The sequence below is a fragment of the Rhinatrema bivittatum genome, chromosome 3 (genome assembly GCF_901001135.1).
Source record: "Rhinatrema bivittatum chromosome 3, aRhiBiv1.1, whole genome shotgun sequence".
NCBI classification, from domain to species: Eukaryota; Metazoa; Chordata; class Amphibia; order Gymnophiona; family Rhinatrematidae; genus Rhinatrema; species Rhinatrema bivittatum.
This window is the reverse complement of record NC_042617.1, coordinates 168849405-168874216: the sequence shown is the minus strand read 5'-3', so window position 1 is coordinate 168874216 and position 24812 is coordinate 168849405. Positions and strand designations below refer to the sequence as shown.

Sequence of the window (24812 nt, the reverse complement as noted above, 5' to 3'; positions counted from 1 at the left end):
CCCATGGAGATGGGAATGCATGTCAGATCGGCGACCAGAAACAGAAGATGGGACAGGAATCTCCTGATTTTTTTACTCTTTACCTGAGCTTAGCACATCCCAGCCGAGTACAGAGACAGTCTCTGGCAGCAGGGGGAGAGGGCTAATTCCTTCACCACTGCACTCTGCTTCCTGCACCCACTAACATCTCAGCTGCCAGAAGAGAATCAGCTAAGTCCCATGCCGGATCTGGCTACTAGACCGAAGCACTCAACTGAGAGAGGGAACATCAGATAGCACCTCAGGAGAAGTGGTGCGTGATTAATCCTTCTCTTTCTCCTTATTAATCTTTATTTATTTTTTTTTTTAACACAGGCAATCCCCAGTAGGGAGATGCACATCCACCATCTGCTGAGAGAGAATATACTGGGGGGCTGATGTCAGAGCAGGGATATATATATCGTGACATCAGCTTTGCTCAGTCTCCATCTGCTGGTAGAGGTGCATAACCCACTGGTCGTGGATTAACCTGTCTAAATGCTGAGAAACTAGATTTTTTCCCATCAAACGTTAGCACAGTGAGCAATGAATATGGCAAGTGATTTCACCAGGACATTGTAGAAATGGAAAACCAGTATGAGGGCAAATGGAGCCATCAATGTTTGCAGACTATTGCTGGACAGTGACAAGAAATTATCCATTTAATGAATACAAGAAAAGCAATGAAGACCCAAGTAGCCACAGAGGAGGAGGGGGTGGCAATTCTTAGGGGCCTCTGGGAAATTTTCACAGGTGTCAGCTAGTAAAAATTAAACATGCTTACAATGAAGTTGACATTTAAAAAGTCATGTATGAAGATAGTCTCAAAGCATATAACTACAGTGATATCCGACTGGTTCATGCAGTACATTATCAATTGTGACAGTTGCTATTTATCGATCCGGTACAGTATATGAAAATATATGACTCATGAGGCAAGCTGTAGCCAAGCAAGCCAAGTGATTTCAGGGAAGCAGCTTAAAAGTACAGCCTACTATATACAGGGTTATACAGCTTGTGTGTATTTATAAATACTGACCAGTATACAGCAAGTACAATTTTCATTCAAAAATTAAAAACATTGTTAGAGGTACTAGGGACATTAACAAAAACAAAATTGTATTTGCAAATGATTGTATTAAAACATCAATACTTGGGAGTGTGATTTCGCCATGGAGCAAGATGGCCGCATGATCCCGAGCTCCTGCTTCCACTGAACCTCAAACGCCAACGAAACAGCTCTCTAAGGTATTTTTTTTACCCTTCAACATCGCTGGCTTGGTGATTCAAATATCCCGATGGCTCAGAAAAAAAAAAAAACCACAAAAAACAAAGGGCCCGATTTTCGGCAATATTCCTACTCGAAAAACCATCAGCCCCAGAGATGGGCCTGACAGTGATCAGGAAGCCTCGGCACTGAGTGAATTTGGGCCTGAAAGAAGGGGCGATTCAGGGGGAGGCGTGGCATCCCTGCCAGACCTTCTCACAAGAGACGAATTTAGGCAATCTTTCACTGAATTAGTTCTTTGGTGCTACATCCCTCCTGAATCTCGACTAATTCTTTTTGCTTTCGTTTTTATTGTCAATGATCTCAGAGCATTCATGCACTGTTAATCATTCCACTAAACCAGATACTGAATCCCCAATGAAGACACTTTGAATAAAATACTGTTGGAATTTAGACAACTCTCTAGAGTTGAAACAGCTGTTGTGAGGAATTGTACTGGAGTTTTAAGTACCCTTATTGTATGTTAAAAAGAAAATGGTTGGTCAAGGAACAGGAGAAATAAGAGACAGCCACACACACATGCCCAGAATCAGTGAAACCTGGCAATATGTTACCATAAAGGACTAACAAGACTACAGGATTATAGGGGCTTGGAGTTCTTCCGTGACATCACACTAGATAACAAGCAGGAACGGAACAACGTTATAAAATGGGACCTATTTAACCCAATGCTGAGTGGCTTGGACCCCACTGCCTCCACAAATGGAGACTATGGACTTAAAAGGCTTGTTTCAGGGTTGCCTCCAATATTCTGTTCTGGCCTCAGATCAGACTCCCTTTCTACTACAATTATGGTCTTAAGCACCCACTCAGGAAATTCTGAGAAGGCTATTCCTCTCCTCTTGTGGCAGAGAACAGCTTTATCTAACAATCTTCCCTCTCTTCATGCCCCCTTTTCAGGGTATTCACTTCAGTAAGTACTCTACCCCTGACGGTGACTTCCTTGGTGAGGTCTTAGTACCCTGGAGCAGTGGTTCTCAACCTTTTTTCTGTCGGGACACACCTGACAGATGGTTCTCACATGCATGACACACTGACCTATGATAGTCACGGGGCTAGATGTAAAAGTACAGTTTGCATCCATGGGAACCCCCCTGACCCACAATAATGGATGTAAAGCAGAATTATTACATTCCCCATACAACTCACCCTACAAAAAAGATGTTCTGGTGTCATCTCAGTAACAGAACTCAAACTCCTTCTACTTCCAGGTTCAACAGCCCTACTTATGAAAAGACAGCAGTTTACCACCAATGCATGTCCTCTTGAGAAAACACAACAAATAAGACTGATACAAACGCTTACATGCTAGTAAAATATCTCATATCGGTAACAGACACAGAACCGACCTAACATACTCCCAGGATCTGCAGTAATGCACATAAACTAATCCGCACACAGTTACACCTGTATTATGGAATACACTCAAACAGGAGCAAGCCTATCTATGAAAAGGCAACACCACAAATATTAAATCAGGCCCTAAAAACCAATACACCTCTTATTAGGAAAACAGAACTAGCAAGCAGCTATATATCCCCACACAGAAATAACTGTAAAACTATACTAATAAGCAGAATAAATGTTTCAAAACAGCTATGAACAGAATAACATCCAACAATTAAAAACTCATAAAAACTATTAAACATTCTCCAAACACCAATAAAATATTTCAAAAAAAGCAGATACCACATAATATTAAATAATTAAAATGGCAGTAAATCAAGAAAAATAAACTTAAGTCACCTTTTCTTACCCCCTCCAGCAGCTCTCCTCCTCCCCTTCCATGCAGGCCGTGGCACACACCAGAAACAGCAGTAGAAGCTAAGCTCTATACTCATGGTCCTCTTCCTTAGTGCCCATGTCTCTCACTCACACACACACACACACCATACCAGTCATGCCCCCATGACCAGTTTCTGTCTCTCACACAACAACCATCTCCCAAACAGTTTGACACACACATATTAGTCACCTTCCTGAACAGTTTCTCTCATGCCATACACACACACAGGCTTCCCACTCCTGTGTTCTACTTACATATATGAGCTTCTCACTCTCATAATCACTTTCTTTCTCTCTCACACAAACACACACCAGTACCTGACCTCTCTCATGCATACACACACACACACAGGCTTCACACTCCCAAGTTCTCTTTCAGATATACAGGCTTCTCCCTCCCATGCTGTGTCACACACAGCCAGGTTTCTCACTCCCATGCTCACTCTCTTCACATGCACAGGCTTCTCATTCCCATAATCACTTTCTCTCTGTTACACACACCAGTCTCTCTCCCATTTCCATGCACGCTCTCCACGTGCAGAGGCTTCTCATTCCCTGAATCACATTCTCTCTCACATTCACACACACCAGTCTCTTTCTCTCACACACACCGTCACCTTACCAACCAGTCTCTCTCATGCATGCACACACATTCACAGGCTTCCCACTCCCATGCTCTCTCTTACATAATCAGGCTTCTCACTCGCATGCTTTCTTGCACACTCTCCCCCCCCCCCCCCGCCCCCCCAACACAAGGCTTCTTATGTCCATGCTTTCTCACATATCTTGGCAGCCAGAATACTGACCAACTCTAGCAGAGTAGCTCATATCACTCCCATCCTCCGGAACCTACACTGGCTTCCAATAAACTTCAGAATTCTACACAAATCTCTCACCATTATCCATAAATCCATCCATAAACAGCTCCAGCTTGACCTTCAGAACCCTCTCAAGCTTCACGCCTCCACTAGACCCATCAGAGAAAGCAAAATTGTTTACCTTGTAATAGGTGTTATCCCAGGACAGCAGGATGTAGTCCTCACATATGGGTGATATTAGTAACGGAGCCCTATGTACGGAAAACTTCTATAAAAGTTTCTATGAAACATTTGACTGGCACCAGAGTGCCTACTGAGCATGCCCAGCATGCCATGATATTCCCTACCACAAGGGTCTCCCTTCAGTCTGGTTTTGTAGCAATTAGCGTTAGCCAAAAATAAAATAATAAAACGTATCGGACCCAACTCCGCGGGGTGGCGAGTGGGTTTCGTGAGGACTACATCCTGCTGTCCTGGGATAACACATATTACAAGGTAAGCAATTTTGCTTTATCCCAGGACAAGCAGGATGCTAGTCCTCACATATGGGTGATTAGCAAGCTAGAGGCTGAGTCATTTTGTAGTGAAGCAACAGTGAAGTATTGTTGATGAAATGAATCAGCCGAAGATAACAGCAGGTTGGATGTAGAAGGAGTTGGGATTATACTGGAAACAAGTTCTTTAAGACGGATTGTCCATAGGCTGAATCTTGTCTTCCTTCTTTGTCTAAACAGTAGTGAGCTGTAAAAGTGTGAAGAGAACTCCATGTTGCTGCTTTACAAATGTCCAGAATAGGCACAGAGCGAAGGTGTGCTACTGAAGTTGACATTGCTCTGACTGAGTGTGCTTTTACTCGCCCTTGAAGAGTAAGGCCTGCTTTTTCATAACAAAATTGTATGCAATCTGCTAGCCAGTTTGACAGAGTATGTTTACCCACTGCTTTACCTGGTTTGTTTGGATCATAGGATACAAACAGCTGACTGGATTTCCTTTGGGCTGTTGTGCGGTTTAAATAGAAGGATAACGCACGCTTACAGTCCAAAGTGTGTAAGGCTCTTTCACCCTGATGGGAATGAGGCCTAGGAAAGAATGTTGGTAAAACTATGGATTGGTTCAAGTGAAATTCCGTGACAACCTTAGGAAGGAATTTTGGATGTGTACGGAGGACTACCCTGTCATGTAGGAACTTTGTAAAAGGTTCGTATGTGACTAGCGCTTGTAGTTCGCTGACCCTCCTAGCTGATGTAATGGCTATGAGAAATACAGTTTTCCAAGTAAGGTATTTAAGGTCACAGGTATTTATGGGTTCAAATGGAGAACGCATAAGCCTAGTTAATACTACGTTCAGGTCCCATTGTATGCTTGGGGAATGAACCGGAGGTTTAATGTGAGTTAGACCTCTCATGAATTTACTGACGAGAGGCTGTGTGGAGATAGGTGCATCTCCCAGCTTGTTATGGTAAGCTGAGATTGCACTTAAGTGTACCCTTACAGATGATGTCTTAAGACCAGAGTCTGAGAGATGGTAAAGGTAATCTAGTAGCGAGGTAGTGGGGCAAGTGAAAGGATCTAAATCTTTCTGAGTGCACCACAATGTAAACCGTTTCAATTTGTAGGCATAATTCTTTCTAGTGGAAGGTTTACGTGCAGCTATCAGCACTTGAGATATAGTGGTTGGAAGGTTGAGTGGTTGTAAGATCAAGCTTTCAACATCCATGCTGTCAGGGATAGGGATTGAAGGTTGGGATGGCGCAGCTGACCCTGTTTCTGAGTTATGAGATTGGGAGCTACTCCCAGGCGAATTGGATCCCTGACTGAAAGATCTAGAAGCGTGGGGAACCATACTTGTCGAGGCCAGTATGGGGCTATGAGTATCATGGTCCCTTTATCCTGTTGTAGCTTCACTAGAGTTTTGGTTATGAGTGGTATCGGTGGATACGCATATAACAGGCCTGAGTTCCAATGGCGAGCAAAGGCGTCCCTTGGTAGGCTGTTCTGCTGCCAGAGGAGAGAGCAGTAATTGTTCACTTTGTAGTTCAGATGGGATGCAAAGAGATCTATTGTTGGTTGACCCCAGCGTTGAAATATCTTGGTTGCTAGCGTTGGGTCTAGAGACCACTCGTGTGGTTGGAATTGACGGCTGAGGCGATCCGCTACTGTGTTGTGGATGCCTGCTAGGTAGGTGGCCCGTAGTAGAATTGAGTGTGCTAGGGCGCAGTCCCAAATTTGAGCTGCTTCTTGACAAAGGAGGTAGGAACCTGTTCCCCCTTGCTTGTTGATGTACCACATGGCTACTGTGTTGTCCGTTTGGATCAGAACAGTCTTGTGTGAAAGGCAGTCCTTGAACGCATGTAGTGCATAGCGTATAGCTCGAAGCTCCAGAAAGTTTATTTGAAAGGAGGCTTCTTGCTTTGTCCACGTGCCCTGCATCTTTAGATGAGCAATGTGCGCTCCCCAACCCAAGGTGGACGCATCTGTGGTTAAAGTCACTTGTGGAACTGGTTGCTGGAAAGGTAGGCCTTTTAGCAAGTTGATCGTTGATGTCCGCCAGAGAAGGGAAGATCTCAGATCTTGTGTTATCTGAATGGGAGTGGACAATGGTTGAATGGCTTGAATCCATTGAGATTTGAGTGTCCATTGCATTAGTCGCATGGTCAGTCTGGCCATGGGAGTGACATGAACTGTTGAGGCCATGTGTCCGAGTAGGATGAGGCACTGATGAGCTGTAACTCGAGACTGATTGCGAATAGAGTGCGCTAGGAGAACGAGCGTTTGAGCACGGTCTCTTGGAAGAAAAGCTTTTGCTGTGATGGTGTTGAGATCTGCACCTATGAACTGCAACTGGTGAGATGGTGTGAGATGGGATTTCTCGTAGTTGATGAGAAAACCCAAGGAGTGAAGCAACTTTATTGTGAGCTGGAGAGAAGTGAGAGCTCCGCTTTGTGTTTGACTCCTGATGAGCCAGTCGTCCAAGTAAGGAAACACATGCACTCTTTGTTTGTGAGGATGTGCGACTGCTACTGCAAGACACTTTGTGAATACTCGAGGTGCTGAGGGGCTAGGCCGAATGGTAGTACTCGATATTGGAAGTGTTGACCTTCCACCAGAAATCGCAGGTACTGTCGATGAGGAGGAAAGATGGGAATGTGAGCGTAAGCGTCTTGAAGATCCAGAGAGCAAAGCCAATCTCCTTTTTGAAGAAGAGGTAACATGGTGCCTAACGATACCATTCTGAATTTCTCTTTCTTTAGAAATTTGTTGAGATTTCTGAGGTCCAGAATAGGATGTAGGCCCCCGGTTTTCTCTGGAATGAGGAAATATCGGGAGTAGAATCCTCTGCCACACTGAGGCCTGGGTACTTGTTCTATGGCCCTGGCATTCAGAAGGGTGGATAATTCTGCTTGTAGAATTGTGGAGTGATGAGACACTGTCCAAGATGCAAGAGGAGGATTTTCGTTTGGTACAGTGAGAAAATCCAAACGGTACCCTTGAGAAGTAATTGAGAGTACCCATTGGTCTGTTGTGATGGAGGTCCAAGTGTGATGATAATAAGCTATTCGACCTCAGACTGGTAAGTGTGGAAGAGGATTTTGAGAGGGGCTTCTGCTCTCTGGCTGGTTTTCAAAAGCCTGATGTGGATGCAGTAGGCGCAGGCTGCTGGGGCCTAACAGGTCTCTGTCGAGGTTGGGAACGCTGTGTAGGGCGTTGCTGTCTGGCTCTGGTAGCAGGAGGATAGTATCGTCAAGGGCGATAGTATGGTTTCCTGACTTCTCTTTTAGGAGGCCTCCTAGAAGGTTGATGTGTCTCCTGAGGAAGTTGAGACAACTGTTTCAGGGTTTCCGTGTGGTCCTTTATGGTTGCCACTGCCTCTTTGACCTTGTCTCCAAAAAGGTTTTCCCCTAGACAAGGTAGGTCTGCCAACCTTTCTTGTACTTCTGGTCTGAGTTCAGAAGATTTCAACCAGGCCCATCTTCGAGCTGCGATTCCTGATGCCGATAACCGGGAGGCTGTTTCAAAGGAATCGTAAGTGGCTCTCACCTCGTGCTTGCCTGCTTCTAGGCCCTTATGCATGAGGCGAAGGAAACCGTCCTGAAATTGGTCAAGTAAATGTTGGGAAAGTGTTTCAACCTGTTTCCCCAGGTCACGTTGATACTGGTTCATGAATAGTTGGTATGAGTTTATTCGTGAAACCAGCATTGCTCCTTGGAAGATTTTTCTTCCTAAGCTGTCAAGGAAATGACTGTCTTTACCTGGAGGTGTGGAAGCATGTTGTTTGAGCCTCTTAGCCTTCTTCTGGGCTGATTCAACCACTACAGATTGGTGTGGCAATTGAAACTTTTGGAACCCTGGAATGGGTTGTACGAGATAAGTGGCATCAGCTCGTTTATTAACTGCTGCCACAGAGCCAGGGTGCTCCCACATCCGGTACATTAGCTCTTGCAGGACCTCGTGCACTGGAATGGCTAGTATTTCTTTAGGGGGATCCACAAACTGAAGGACCTCCAAGGTTTTCTGCCTAGTGTCTATTTCCGAGAGGAGAGAGAATGGGATAGTGTCAGACATTTCTTTTATGAAATTAGAGAAGGAAAGATCTTCTGGTGGTGATTTCCTTCTGTCCTCTGGTGGTGAAGGTTCAGATAGGATATCTTCTTCAGATGATATATCATTCTCTGAGTCAGTACCAGTATCTAGTGGATGTTCTGATGGTCTATGTGGATTAAATGGGACCTCAGACATTGGTGTACGTGGTCTGACAGGCGGAATAATTCCTGATGGATCAGGCAGTGGTTCTTGATGTGGATCTAATTCCTGAGGTGAAGCAGAAAAATTAGGGAATTAGGGAATCCAATTTATCCATTAATGGTTGAAAAATGGAGGATTCTTGAACTGTCATCGATGGTGGCATCGGTGCCGGTGGCCGAATGGGAATAGACGGCATCGTTGGCACAGACGCCGGAACCGGCGCCATCGGCATCGATGGCATCGATGGTTGAGGTGGAATCGGCATCGAGGGCACCGGTGTTGGAACCGGGGATGTCATCGGGATCGGTGTCGAGGGCATCGCTGGTGTAGATGGCTGAGGTCGTGGCATCGCCTCAATGAAAGCGTCTCTGACCGCTTGACGTATATATACATCAAGTTCCGCCCGCATAGATGGTGAGAACAGAGCACCCATGGGGGGAGGCGGTGGCATCGATGCCGGTACCTCCTCAGAACCCTGAGGAGGCACGGTTCCCTGCGCCGGAATCGGCGGGGATCGCCCTGTCGATGGCTCTGAAGCCTGACCCTGGAGCCGAGGTTTCTTAGTCGGTGTACCGCCCTCTGTCGATGGCTCGCCGGGTATCGAGGTAGCGGATGCCATATGCGGCCTACGATGCCGATGCTTGTCTTTTTCGCGGGCTTTTTCACTGCCCGATGTCGACGCCCTGGACGATTGTGAGGGGGAGGAAAGGGGAGCGTCTCCCGACTCACCTGGTAGACGTTTTTTAAATACGACTTTTCTAATCGACCCAGCCGGAGACGATTGTGTTGAGGTGGATGGAGCTGATACAATCTGTATTTTAAACAACTGCTCCATTTTCTCCAGTCATAGACGTCGGCCCTTTGAAGTCATCGTGGCACACAAGAGACAAGTTTTTACATCATGCCCTTCACCGAGACAGAGAACACAGTCCTGGTGAGGGTCCGTAATGGACATGTTCCTGGTGCATTTGGAACACTTTTTGAAACCTGAAGCCATTTTGGGGCCGGACAGCCGTCGACGACCAATGACTCAGGACAAAAAATTTGGAAAAAGCGGAACGGAACCGCGAAAATGGAAAAACTTACCGCGATCGGTGTTACTAAGGGGAGACTCTTTGCGGTTTGAAGTTTTTTTTTTTTTTTAACTTTTCCGTAAGTAAAAGTTGTGGAGAATTCCACAGGACTCCTAACGACCACGAGGCTAACTGCTTCGCGGAAAAAAGAAGACTGAAGGGAGACCCTTGTGGTAGGGAATATCATGGCATGCTGGGCATACTCAGTAGGCACTCTGGTGCCAGTCAAAAGTTTCATAGAAACTTTTATAGAAGTTTTCCGTACATAGGGCTCCATTACTGATGTCACCCATATGTGAGGACTAGCATCCTGCTTGTCCTGGGATAAGCATACAAAGGAACCCTGCAAGTCCCCCCAACAAAAGCCACACTTCACGCAGCCACTAAAGAACGGGCATTCTCAACAGCGGGACCTGCCATATGGAATGCCATGCCCTCGGACCTCAGACTAGAACCCTGCCTCCCAACATTTCGGAAAAAACTCAAGACTTGGCTATTCCTTCAAGCATTCCCATAACCTCAGAAACCTCAAAATGCCACCTAGCTAAAACCAGTCATACTCAAACAGTCCGGCACCCGCTGCCAGGATAGACAAGCTATTTAGCTTGTCTATCCTTTGTTTTCTGGCTACCTCAGCCTCCTAAATTCTACCCCCTTGTTTAATGTAACTTTGCTTCTCGTAAAATGGTTTGTTTTAAAGTTGTTTTACCCCTTGTTCTGTGTAAACCAATGTGATAGGACATTTGTCATGAAGGTCGGTATAGAAAGCAAAATTGCTTACCTTGTAATAGGTGTTATCCCAGGACAGCAGGATGTAGTCCTCACATATGGGTGACGTCACTGAACGGAGCCCAGGCGGGAAAACTTTGTCAAAGTTTCTAGAAACTTTTGACTGGCCCAGTGAGGCCACTGAGCATGCCCAGCATGCTATGATATTCTCTGCCACAGGTGTCTCTCCTTCAGTCTAGTATGTAGCAAAAGCATTAGCAAAAAAGAATAATAAAAATAGAAGGCCCAACTCCGCGGGGTGGCAGGTGGGTTCTGTGAGGACTACATCCTGCTGTCCTGGGATAACACCTATTACAAGGTAAGCAATTTTGCTTTATCCCAGGACAAGCAAGATGCTAGTCCTCACATATGGGTGAATAGCGAGCTAGAGGCTGAGTCATTGTGTAGTGCAATGTTTTTGTTGAATGAGTCAGCCGAAGATCACAGCAGTTTGGTTGTAGTAGGAGTTGGGTCTAAGCTGGAAACAAGTTTTTTAAGACAGATTGTCCATAGGCTGAATCTTGTCTTCCTTGCTTGTCCAAACAGTAATGAGCTGCAAAGGTGTGAAGAGAACTCCATGTTGCTGCTTTACATATGTCAAGTATTGGCACTGAACGATAGTGTGCAACTGAAGTTGACATTGCCCTTACTGCATGTGCTTTTACTCGCCCTTGGAGAGGAAGGCCTGCTTTCTCATAGCAAAACTGTATGCAATCTGCTAACCAGTTGGATAGAGTATGTTTACCCACTGCTTTACCTGGCTTGTTTGGGTCATAAGAAACAAAAAGCTGATTGGATTTCCTGTGAACTGCAGTGCGGTTTAAGTAGAAAGACAGAGTACGCTTGCAGTCCAAGGTGTGTAAGGCCCTCTCTCCCTGGTGAGAGTGAGGCCTTGGAAAGAATGTGGGTAAAACTATAGATTGGTTTAAGTGGAATTCCGTAACTACCTTAGGAAGGAATTTTGGATGAGTACGGAGAACCACTCTGTCATGTAAGAACTTAGTGTAGGGTTCATATGTGACAAGTGCTTGTAACTCACTAACTCTTCTAGCTGATGTAATGGCTATGAGGAAGATAGTTTTCCATGTAAGAAATTTTAGGTCACTGGAATCAATGGGTTCAAAAGGAGAACGCATGAGTCTAGTTAAAACCAAATTTAGATCCCATTGTGTGACTGGGTGTCTAATTGATGGTTTTAGGTGAATTAAACCTCTCATAAACCTACTGACAAGAGGTTGTGTAGAGATAGGTGCATCTCCTACCTTGTTATGGTAAGCTGAGATAGCACTTAAATGTACTCTTACAGATGAAGTCTGTAGACCTGATTCTGAAAGATGGTACAAGTAGTCTAATAAAGACTTTGTAGGGCAAGTGAAAGGATTAATGTCTTTTTGCTTGCACCACAAAGTGTATCTCTGCCATTTGGAAGCGTAGTTCTTCCTTGTGGAAGGTTTACGTGAAGCTATAAGAATTTGGGATATGTTGGATGAAAGATTGAGTGGTTGTAAGATCAAGCTTTCAACATCCAAGCTGTCAGTGATAGGGATTGAAGGTTGGGATGTCGCAACCGACCCTGATCCTGAGTTATGAGAGTGGGAGCTACTCCCAGGCGAATTGGATCCCTGACTGAGAGGTCTAGCAGTGTGGGAAACCATACCTGTCGAGGCCAGTATGGGGCTATGAGTATCATGGTCCCCCTGTCCTGTTGTAGCTTCACTAGAGTTTTGGTTATGAGTGGTATCGGAGGATACGCATAACACAGGCCTGAGGTCCAAGGACGAGCAAATGCGTCCTTGGATGGCTTGTTGTTCAGATTGTATCGGTAACAGTAGTGGTCCACTTTGTGATTCAGATGTGATGCAAAGAGGTCTACTGTTGGTTGTCCCCAACGTTGAAAACTCCTGGTCATTACTGTGGGATCCAGGGACCATTCGTATGGTTGGAATTGACGACTGAGTCTGTCCGCCACTACATTGTGAATGCCTGCTAGGTAAGTCGCCTTGAGAAACATGGAGTTGTTCAAGGCCCAACCCCATATCTGAGCTGCCTCTTAACAAAGGAGGTATGAGCCTGTCCCTCCCTGTTTGTTGATGTACCACATGGCTACTGTGTTGTCCGTTTGGATCAGCACAGTCTTGTTTGTAAGGCAGTCCTTGAAGGCATGCAGAGTATAACGTATAGCTCAAAGTTCCAGGAAATTGATTTGAAATGTTGCTTCGAGCTTTGTCCATATTCCTTGTGTTTGGAGATTCCCTATGTGAGCTCCCCAACCCAAGGTGGATGCATCTGTAGTCAGAGTTATTTGTGGAACTGGTTGTTGAAAGGGTAGGCCCTTGCACAAATTGTCCTTGTTCACCCACCACAGTAGAGAAGAACGTAGTTGGTGGGTTACTTGAATTGGAGAATAAAGTGGTTGAATGGCTTGGATCCATTGTGATCTTAAAGTCCATTGAGTTACCCTCATGGCTAGCCTTGCCATAGGAGTGACATGAACTGTGGATGCCATGTTGCCTTAGTAATGTTAGAAACTGATGAGCTGTTGCTTGTTTCTTGGAGTGAATCGAGTTTGCCAGTAGAGACAGTGTGTTTGCTCGATCTTCTGGTAGAAATGCCTTTGAGAGGTTGGTGTTCAAATCTGCTCCTATGAATTGTAGGAGATGGTTTGGAGTTAGATGTGATTTTGGATAATTGATGAGAAATCCCATGGAGTGTAGTAGAGCAATAGTTTTGTTGAGAGACTGTATTGCTCCTTGTTGAGTTTGGCTTCTGATGAGCCAATCGTCCAGATATGGGAAAACATGTACCCCTTCTTTGTGTAGGCGTGCTGTTATTACTGCCAGACATTTGGTGAACACTCTGGGAGCAGAAGTTAGTCCGAATGGGAGTACTTTGTATTGGAAATGTTGAAGGCCCACCTTGAAGCGTAGATACTTGCGATGAGGCGGGTATATTGGAATATGGGCGTAAGAATCTTGAAGATCCAGAGAACAGAGCCAATCTCCTGCTTGAAGAAGTGGGAGCATTGTGCCTAGGGAGACCATCCTAAACTTTTCTTTCTTTAGAAATTTGTTGAGATTTCTGGGGTCTAGGATGGGACGTAGGCCTCCAGTTTTCTTTGGAATGAGGAAATATCTGGAGTAGAATCCTCTGCCCTGCTGAGACCTGGGCACTGGTTGAATGGCCCTGGCTGTCAGGAGGGTGGATAATTCTATTTGTAATTGAATTATTTGGGAATTTTGTTGTGGGTAGGAAGTTGGTGGGATTTCTGGAGGAATTGAGAGAAAATTTAGTTTGTAACCGTGAGCTACAATGGAAAGTACCCATTGGTCTGTTATGTTTCCCCAATTTGTGTGGAAATAGGAAATCCTTCCTCCCACTGGTATGTGTTGTTTGGGGTTTAGGAGGGTGGGTCTGATCTCTGGATTTGTGTTCAAAAACCCGTAGCTGGACCAGTCTGTGGAGGAGGCTGGGTACGGGCTGTTCTCGGTTGTCTGGCCTGAGAGCGCTGGGTAGGCCTAGAAGGTCTGGCTCTGGTAGGCTGATTATAGTACCTTCTTGGTCTGTAATATGGACGTCTGGGTTCCCTACGTGGAAAACGTCTAGGTGCCCTGGTTGTTGGTTCTTGAGGTAGTTGTGATAGCTGTCTTAAGGTCTCTGTATGATCCTTAAGTTGGACAGCACCCTGTACTTTTTCCCCGAACAAATTATCTCCACGGCATGGTAGATCTACCAGCTTGTCTTGCACTTCAGGCCTGAGATCTGATGCCTTCAACCAGGCCCATCTTCTTGCTGTAATGCCCGCTGCTGCTGTTCTTGAGGCTGTGTCAAAATTGTCATAAGCAGCCCTTACCTCATGTTTCCCAGCCTCTAGGCCTTTGGTAATGATGGATTGTGCAGATTCTTGGAATTGTTCCGGGAGAGAATTTGTGAATTGCTCCATTTGCTTCCAGAGATCCCTTTGATACTGTGTCATATACAGTTGATAGGCAGAGATTCTAGAAGATAAAAGTGCACTTTGGTACACTTTCCTGCCCAAAGAGTCCAGAAAGCGATGATCCTTTCCTGGGGGAGCTGAGGAATGTGGACATACCCTTTTTGATTTTTTCTGGGCAGATTCCACTACCACAGATTGATGTGGTAACTGTGTCTTTTGAAAGCCTGGTGCCTGCTGCACTAGGTAAGTAGTGTCTACACGTTTATTCACTGCTGGAACCGTGCATGGGTGTTCCCACACTCGTTGTTGTAGGTCCAACAGGACTTCGTGGATGGGAATAGCCAAAACTTGTTTTGGTGGGTCCACAAACTGTAACACCTCTAAGGTGTGTTGTCTCGAATCCTCTTCTGATGATAGCTTAAATGGTATTGTATCAGCCATCTCTTGGACAAAACTTGAAAAGGATAAGTCCTCAGGTGGGGATCTTTTCCTTACTTCAAGAGGTGAGGGTTCGGACATGAACTCCTCAGAAGAAGTATTTGTCCCTTGATCATCCCAAGAATCTTCTTCATCTGGTTCTTGATAGGGAGTTCTTGGGACTTTCCTTGTAGAAATACCTGATGGTCCAGGTAAAGGGTCATCGATAGAAATTGTGGGAGGATTGATCTCACTGAATTTCTGAGGAGTTGTGTCGACAACTTTTTGATATTTTTTCAAAAGTCGTTGAAAGAGAGCCAATTCTTGAGTGTCACTATCCTCTTGCTCAGGTATTGTCGAGGGAAGAATAGGTGTCCTCGATGTAGTTGTCGAGGGTAGTGCTCTTGGTGTCGGTTCCGTCGATGGTGGCAACATTGAAGGTAACGGTATAGATGAAATAGCCGGAATTTGAGCGTATATCGACATCGATGACGTAATGATCTTTGGTGTCGACGTCGAGTCTCTATGTACCATCGGAGTCAAGAATGACCCCGGCATCGGCAAATTTGCCGGCATCGATGTAGAAAACATCGGCATCGACAATGAAGTCGGTATGGTAAGTTGTTCCTTCAGAGCCTGTGAAATCGCTTGTCGGATTAAATCCGACAATTCCGGCCTCACAACCGTTGGAAGCAGAGCGGTTGAGGGCGGTGGCGTAGGCTGAAGTACCAGTTCTTGTGACGTACCTTGCGGTAGATCTGGTGCCGGCAATGGAGTCGAGGTAGGCCGAGGCGTGGAAGACTCCCGACGTTTCCTGAAATCTAGGCCGCTTCGCTGTCGGTGTCGATGTTTCGACTTTGATTTTTCAGACGATTTCGTCGACGTCGAAGACGAGGAAAGTGAAGAATGATCCCCCGACGGTCCCGGGCGAGGTTTTTTAAGTATTACTCGCTTAGTCGCTCCAGCCGGAGACGACCTCGACGACTGCGATGGGGAAGGTATAAGTTGCAGGCTGAATAAATGTTCCATTTTTTCGAGCCTGGTTTTCCTCGACTTTGGCGTCATTTCCGCACATTGCGGACAATTCTGTACATCATGTTTGTCACCCAGACACATCACACATTCAGTGTGTGGTTCTGTTAGTGACATTTTTCTGGAACAAACAGGACATTTTTTAAATCCTGTTGACATCTTTATATCGAATGACGGCCGTCGATTCGACTGAGGTAATTTTTCTACTCTCCGAAAAAGAAAATCTAAGACTGGGTTACTTACCGGCCGGTAAGGAGAGACCCCAAGAGATTTCTTGTGAGAGAGAATATCACTTTTAGACTAAAATAGTCAAGAGAAGGTTGAGAATACTCAACGGCTCCGGATCCGCAATGCTAGCTGCAGCGCGGAAAAAACGAAGACTGAAGAGAGACACCTGTGGCAGAGAATATCATAGCATGCTGGGCATGCTCAGTGGCCTCACTGGGCCAGTCAAAAGTTTCTAGAAACTTTGACAGAAAGTTTCCCGCCTGGGCTCCGTTCAGTGACGTCACCCATATGTGAGGACTAGCATCCTGCTTGTCCTGGGATAAAAGAGTTAAATAAATAAAATAAATACCCAGATTTCTCACTTCCATGCTTTTTCTCTCTCACACACACACATCAATCACCTCCCTGACTGTCTCACACTCTCACATACACATCAGTCATCTCCCTGAGCAGTCACTTTCATTGTCTCTCACATATACTCACACATCAGCTCTCTGACCAGTTTCTCTCAATCACACACAGGCTGTTTGGCTGGCTGGCTGGTTCTCTCTCTTTCCCTCACTCATTTCCTCTCCCCCCCCCCCCCCGAGCACAAATGGTAGCTGCAGCAGCCTCCTCCTCCTCCAGCTCCCGCAGGCCAAGAAAGAAGAATCCCATCGGCCGCGGGAGGCTCATGCTGCTGTCTCCTTTCCCGATTACCAGCTGTTTTGATTGCTTGGGGGCCAATGCTGCTGCCGCCGCTATTTTTCCACGCAGCACGGCTCTTTCTCCTTCCCGCGCACCGCGTATCACTTCCTGTTCTGGGTCACGGGGGGGGGGGGGGGGGCCGGGAAGAAGAAAAGGCCAGCCACAGGTGCCACTGCTTTTTCTACCACCGCTTGAACATACTGATAGCCCGGTGGCAACGGCAGCAGGGAAGGAAGAGCAGCGGGAGAGACCGGGAGCACGCAACACACCTGCCGATGCTTGGCGATACACCGGTTGAGAAGCGCTGCCCTGGAGGGAATTTTTTTTTTTTTTTTTGTGGCAGTAAGACATCACTGAGTGGCTACCACCCTGGAAATGGGGGCTGCTGGCTCCTGTTTCTGAGACAGGCACATTTTGGTGGGACCATTATCTAATGCCATTATCTAAGACCATTATCTAATGCCTCTCTTCACCCATTGTGGTCTGGGGTGATTTTCTTCCAGATCATGATGCTTCCCTGGAGGCTTGAGATTACCCTTGAAGGGGGTTCTGAATTTTCCTTTGGCCTCTTGGCTGTTGTCCCTAGGGGGTGAATGTTAAACCTTAGGGAACCAGAAGCACTAGAATGCATAGAACCCTGCACAGCTAAATAAGCTTGGTGCATAATACATTCTGGAACAAGGGTTTCTTTCCAGGGAACCTTATAGCCCTCTTGGGATTTTGGGGAGGTAGATCTTATCCTAAGGCTGGTGCCTAGGCATGCCCCCAAAGGGAAATGGAGAGCCCCTTCCCCAATAGTCCTGAGCTGTTCAGATTCTGCTATGTCTGCCTTGGATCACACAAACAGCTCTGCTCTCAATCGCTTTTCCCTAGCTTGAGACACCAAGCGATCGGCCTGAATGTTTTTTCATCCTAGAGAAACCTAAGTTCTCCTTGAAGCGAAAGGCCTCTGCAGGTGTGAGCACCTGCTTGGCTTCACAGCAGAAGCATTCTCAACTGCCATGTGTACTTCAAGTTCTCTAAGCAAATGTGAACTGAGTAACACTGCAGGACTGAAAATTGCATATTCTCTCTTTAAGAGCTGCTAGGACAGCAACCTCTGAGGGTGTGGCAGGCAGCCTATCTGCGGCATTCTCTAGAACAGTTTAGCTTAGTCCTGCCTTGCAGCTGGGAGATAAAAGTCTTAACTGAGGTAAGTTGGCTACTTTCTGATCCACACCCCCCCCCCCAAGACTCTCCACTTCAGGTTAGCGCTGAACACTTGAGGACCTGTAATTGCTGTTATCTCATATATCAGTGTGGATCATTCTAACCACAGGCATCAGCCATACAGCCACTCAATTCTTTGGGGCACTTTGTACACATATATATTGCAAGGGTTGCCCCTGCATGGACTGCAGTATCACTGTGAGGAGTTGTGCTTTCCCTTCCCTGCCATGAATAAGCACTCCCTGCTGTTGCTCCTCTCAGCAGTGTGCACACACAAGCAGCAGACATCCTCTCCACAGAAATAAAATAGCTCAGCCGCTGCTTCCCACCTCTCATGAACCACTGACTACTGACAGATAGACATGGCTTCTACTTACTTCTGCTGTTGCTATGCTAGGAAGAGGACAGAGGAGGGGAGGGGGAGGAGTAGGGGCAGAGAAAGAGCAGAACTGCAGTGTATTATTTATTTTTTTTAAGAAAGGAGTTTCCAGGTTCCTGAGGATCCAGGAACCGTTTACCCAAGGCTCCACAGACACCCCACCCCCAGGATACTGGGATTATAAAATATTATAGCACCACTAGTTGGTCTCTCCTGTGTCTTTATTTCACACATGCTTTCTGCTAGTCAGATTAGTGGCTGAAACACTACAATGACCTTGGTAAAGGTCCTTGGAGCAGTCACAAACCTGAAGGGTAGAGGCAGAAACAAAGTGTTCTGCCTAGCACACAAAAGTGAAGTAGTCTTTGGTGAGGGGTTCTGTAAGTATTATGGAAGTGGGTTTCTGCCAGATCCAGTGACAGACACTCTTTTTCTTACTGCTGCACTGAGTGGAAAGTCTTGATTCTGAAGCGGGGTCTCCTTCAGCACTTGTTGATTCCTTTTTAGTCTAGGATGGGACAAAAGATACCATCCTTCTTTCAGATTACAAAAAGAAATGGAGTATATTAACTGCCTCCTTTACTAGGAAGGAGTCTATGGCTTCTAGGTCCCACAACCTTAGAAGGGCAGCTCTTACCACTTCCTTTTTACTTTGAGACATGCAAGGGGAAGTCATAAAGACATCTAGTACTGGGGAGATACCCTCTGGCAAATACCTGCTCAAAATCATATATAGGACCCAATGGTCCACAGTGCTCTAGGTCCACTATGCCCAATATCACGACAGGTGACCACCTACTGGTATTATCAGTATGGAGGCAACTGCTTCCTGTGGCTGCAGTTAGGTCTCCCTTTAGCCTTTTGGCAACACGAAAGGAATGGGTTTTATCCCATGCTCTGTACGAGGCTCCATGACCAGCCAATTTGCCCTTGTGTAGATACTTTTCTTATCGTTTTAAAGCCCCATCCACCTGATCAAGTTCTATCTTCCAGAAGCCTTCGGGGCTTACATTCTCCCAAATCCTAGACTAACTTTAGATCCTCTCCAAAAAAAAGGGAAGCTTACTGAGGTGTGACAGACACTGAGTCTGCTGCCCAATTCCTCAGCTAGAGGAACTTTCTGACTTCTACCCTGTAAGCAAGCGACCTAGAGGATAGCCTAATCAAGTCATACATAGTGTCTGCTAAAAAGGCAACTGTCATCTCCAAGCATGTAGATTCTTGACTCTCGGGCAGCTGTTGTATCTAGCACAGAGCTGCCCAGACAACATAACCTCCACATACCAAGGCATGAATTGCCATAGCCTTCGTAGTGAATGCATATTTCAGGATCACTTCAATTTTTCGATCCTGAGGGTCCTTGAGAGTTGAAATCTGGAAATCATTCTGCACCAATCCAAAACTGCTACCATCTGCTTGAGACCGAGAATACTGGATTTTGCCTACCATACTAAATACTAGTAATGATATCACTGGAAAAAGTATGTCTTCTTTCTCAAACTATTAGTAAGCACTATACAATTTCACTGGACTGTCTAGCATAAGAAAAGCTATTTTTAAGAGAGGACATGTCCATTAATTATTTACCCAAAGGTGTTGCCACTTCTTGCCTCTGGTAGTGAACAGCATGCAATGGATTTTGCTATCTGAGATCTGCCAGGTACTCCAAGCAACTTGGACTGGCCGCTGTTGGAGATCAGATTCTGGGCTCGATGGGCCATTGATCTGATCTAGCACAGCACTTATGTTCTTATAAAGCAGGGGTGGACAACTCCAGTCCTCAAGAGCCACAAACAGGCTTGGTTTTCAGGCTATCCAGAATGACTATGCATGAGATATTTGCATTATGGATATTCTGAAAACCAGACCTATTTGTGTTTTTTTGAGGACTAAAGTTGGCCACCTATTATAAAGTACAGCTAGAGAATCAGAATAGTAAAATTTTTCAGCTAAAATACTTTTAAGCTCTTCTGCTTTGCTAATCCGCTTTTCTTACTCAGAAAATAGAATATTTTAAAATTCTGTCAAATCATGAACAAAGATAATTACCTAAGTATCTTTAGTGCATTCAGAACAGTATTTCAGACAAAAATCCATGGCTTACCATGTCCAGTAACCATGACTGCTATGCCTCTCTCTAGTTCTTCAATTCCTTGTTTATACCATTCCACCGCTTGTTCTTTCTGGCCTCCTTGAAATGGAAAACAAAACAAAAATACAACATGGAATTCATAGGTTTTTTGGTGGGGGTTTTTATTTGAACTAAAATGTGTTGGTTTGGCTATCTGCAATTTTCAATTTCTTATAGTAAGAACAATGACATTTTGCTCAACTGCAATGCTTCTATGTAATGGAGAAATTACTACTTATCTGAATTTCCTTTCCTCTAAGGAAGGTAGGCCAATCCCCACAAGTGGGTTGTGCACCACTACCGGCAGATGGAGACAGAGTAAAAGCTGCCCTCATGGACATATAGCCCTGCCCCGACATTAGCCCACCAGTATTCTCTGGAAAAGCCAAACTATGGACAAACTGATAGTCGTGTTCAATTATAATCACTCATGCTTCCAACCAATAGGGAACACGAAGCTCAGACAAAAAAAAAAAAAAAAAGAGAGACATAACATTCACCAAACTGAGGAACCAGTTAAGATACTTACCAATCCTCCACAAATAGCAGGAACACTACTCTGTAACGTCCACACCTAAAGAATGACCAAAGGCAAAAAACAATAGTCGAGGGCAGATTGGGGATTGGCCTGCCTCCTTTAATGGAAGGGAAATTATCAGGTAAGTAGTAATTTCTCCTTTCTCTGCATTAAGGCAAGGTAATCCCCACAAATGGGATGTACCAAAGCTACACCCGAACAGGGCAGGAAGCTGCCCATGGTCCAGTTAACACTACAAGCGCGAAGGCTGCGCCCTTCAGAGCCCAAACGTCCAAGCAGTAATGCTTGGGAAGATATGCAAGGAAGACCACATCGCTGCTCAGGAAAACTTGGCCAGGCACAATAACCAAGGCTCCACCCACAATGCCACCTGAGCTCTAGTGGAATGCACTCTAACTCATTTAGAGAAATGAATCTTGGCATACACATAGGCGGTTGTGATGACATTGTTTTTCCAACAGGCTATAATAGTTGCCCATATTGCCGGTTCCTCTTGTTTACCTCCACCATGGAGTACAAACAGCCAATCCTACTTTCTGAAAGATTTAGAAATAGTCAAATGCTCCATCAGATGCTGCTTGACATACAAGGCCTGCAAAAGACGATATTCGTGTACAGCATTATCACTGTCCAGTGTGGGCAGGGAAAAGGAGTGATCCAATTAACACTCCCAAAATCATTATCAGCAAAAGAAAGGAAGTCACACACCGAAATGGCCCACAGTAAGTAGATCATACAGCTCGGAAATCCAACGAGCTGAACAATTGCCACAAGAAAAAAAAACTGCATTCAAGGTAAGTAGCTGCAAGGAAAGACCACACAGTGGACAAAGGTGGAAATCGTTCAAGAACCAGAACACATCTGGATGAGAAGACAAATGTCCCACCATTGACTCCCCTCCCATAACAAGCGAAAGTTGCTACTTGAACCTTCAGGGTGGTAAAGGCCATAGACAGGGATATGTAGCACTCACTAGAACAGCCCAACAGGAGAAGTCGAATATAATCTTGCTACCAAACAAAACGGAGAGGTTTCCAAAGTTTTTAAAATGCACTCTTAACTAATGAAATGAAATATTTATCTTTTTCACTTTTGTTTGATGTTCACATTTAAATGAGTTATGTAACAGACAACCAGAGCAACACCAGGTAATTTTCACTAGTATCTAATAAGCTGCCAAACATGGAAAGGTAGTGGAATGCTAGGGGGTATATGAAGTATAACCAGCAGAAAGACGTGATGCCACCTTAGTACAAATTATTCATGAAACCCTTATCTTGTATATGTATCCAGTACTGGATGTCACAACTAAGATGGTAATTTTAAAATGAGCACACGTGCACCTATACATACGTGTATCAACGCGAGAGCGAAAATACTTTGCAATTATTAATCATGTGCACACATGTGCGTGTATGTTGTAATACATAAACTGTGCGCAAGTATGCTCCTAATTTTAAAAGGTTACCCAAGCACAGCTAGCGCGCATTTTCCATAGGATTTTGTCTAGTTTTACACATGAATGTCAGTGGATTTTAAAACATGCTTGCGTGAGGCACATTCCCAGATTTCCAGTTAGCCAACCAGTTTGTCCAGTTAACATCGAGGTCTTTCAGACCCCTCTAGTTCTTCATCCTGCATGCTGCCCAGTTGACCCAGACCCCTCACCTTGTTCTATGAGCCCTAAAACAGAGAGATCTACATACTTGAACGAGTAGATGTGAAGCGGTTATTTACACTTTCGGATAATAGAAGGACTAGGGGGCATTCCATGAAGTTAGCAAGTAGCACATTTAAGACTAATCGGAGAAAGTTCTTTCACTCAACGCACAATAAAGCTCTGGAATTTGTTGCCAGAGGATGTGGTTAATGCAGTTAGTGTAACTGGGTTCAAAAAAGGTTTGGATAAGTTCTTGGAGGAGAGATCCATTAACTGCTATTAATCAAGTTTACTTGGGGAATAGCCACTGCTATTAATTGCATCAGTAGCATGGGATATTCTTGGTGTTTGGGTAATTACCAGGTTCTTGTGGCCTGGTTTGAACTCGGTTGGAAGCATGATGCTGGGCTTGATGGACCCTTGGTCTGACCCACCATGGCAATTTCTTATGTTCTTACTTGCTCCTCATCAGAAACAGTAGTAACGTTATGTGGATATTTAGCATACATGAGTTTGGTTTTCAGTTTTAAAATACAAAGTTATACAAACAAGACTTGGTCCCACCCCAGAAAGCAGAGTTGCTTACCTGTAACAGATGTTCTCACAGGACAGCAGGATGTTAGTCCTCACATATGGGTGACATCATCAGAATGGATCCCAATCACGGAACACTTTTGTCAAAGTTTCTAGAACTTTGACTGGCACCAATTGGGCATGCCCAGCAATGCACTGACCCTGCATCAGCAGGGTCCCCCTTCAGTCTCTTTATATAGCAAAAGTATGTGCGAAAAATAAAATAAGAAAATGTAATGAACCCAACTCCGCGGGGTGGCGGGTGGGTTTCGTGAGGACTAACATCTTACTGTCCTGTTAGAACACCTGTTACAGGTAAGCAACTCTGCTTTCTCACAGGACAAACAGGATGGTAGTCCTCACATATGGGTGAGTACCGAGCTGAGGATGCCCGAGCAATACACCAAATGCACCCAAAGACATGTAACAGGCACAACAACAGGGGTGGAAATTTGGTTAGGAGGGCACCCTGAAACCTGAATGGGTTGGAAGGATGTTGGGAAGTTAAACAGAAAACAAATTGTGCAGAACAGACTGGCCAAAGATGGAATCCTGCGTGCTAGCCTTATCTAAGGAATAATGGGCTGCAAATGTATGGAAAGAGCTCCAGATAGCAGCCTTACAAATATCAGGAAGCGGCACCGAACGAAGGTGCGCTACTGATGTCGCCATGGCCCTGATCGAGGGTGCTTTTACACGGTCTTGTAGCGGAATGCCTGCTTGCTGGTAGCAAAAAGAAATGCATTCCACCAACCAGGAGGAGAGGGTCTGCTTTCCCACAGGATTTCCCAATTTGATGATATCAAAAGAAACAATTGAGTGGATTTCCTGTGGGCCAATGTGCGGTCCAGATAGAAAGCTAGAGCACGTTTGCAGTCCAAAGAATGCAGAGCCTGTTCTCCTGGGTTCGAATGGGGGTGGAAAAGAAGGTAGGTAGGATAATAGATTGGTTAATATGAAATTCCGACACTACCTTCGGCAAAGTCGACCGCCCACTGGTATGGATGGAAGACTAGGTTGGCTTACACTCTCTAGGAAGGATTAAAAAACCCTGACACTGGTCCAGGCTGAGAAGCTGGCTGAGACTTTTGAGGCCGAGTCTGCCTGGATTGACCTTTTTGGTAAGGTCTGGAAGGGCGTCCTCTAGAAGCTGGAAGATAAAATTTCCTTGGCTCGTAGGTTGGCTGCTTGAGTCTCATCTGAACACTTTCTTAGTCGCGGAAGGGAACTCAGACAGCACAGAAGAAAGCTGGTGCAGCGTTTCATGGTGGTCCTTCAACTGCGCCACCTTGTCTCGGATCTTTTCCCCGAAGAGATTATCTCCCACACAGGGTAGATCTGCTAACCTGTCTTGGACTTTTGGTCTTAAGTCCGAGGATTTGAGCCAGGTCCATCTTCATGCACTAATCCCCGCTGCAGACACTCTAGAGGCTGTGTCAAAGATATCATAAGCAGCGCGGACCTCGTGTTTTCCAACATCCAGAGAATGTTTTCCAACAAATCAGAGAAGTCCTGGATCCTTTTAAAGAGA

The 24812-nt window shown here is 45.3% G+C and overlaps 1 protein-coding gene across 3 annotated transcripts in view; it reads right to left on the bottom strand.

Annotated features, from left to right (window-relative positions):
* Positions 1–24812, bottom strand: part of SPAST (spastin) — a 367367-nt gene that overhangs the window by 328288 nt on the left and 14267 nt on the right. For all 3 annotated transcript variants that reach the window (XM_029593917.1, XM_029593916.1, XM_029593915.1), the window contains exon 2: positions 20484–20570. In XM_029593917.1, coding sequence (XP_029449777.1) covers positions 20484–20570 — 87 coding nt within the window. The remainder of the gene's footprint in view (positions 1–20483; positions 20571–24812) is intronic.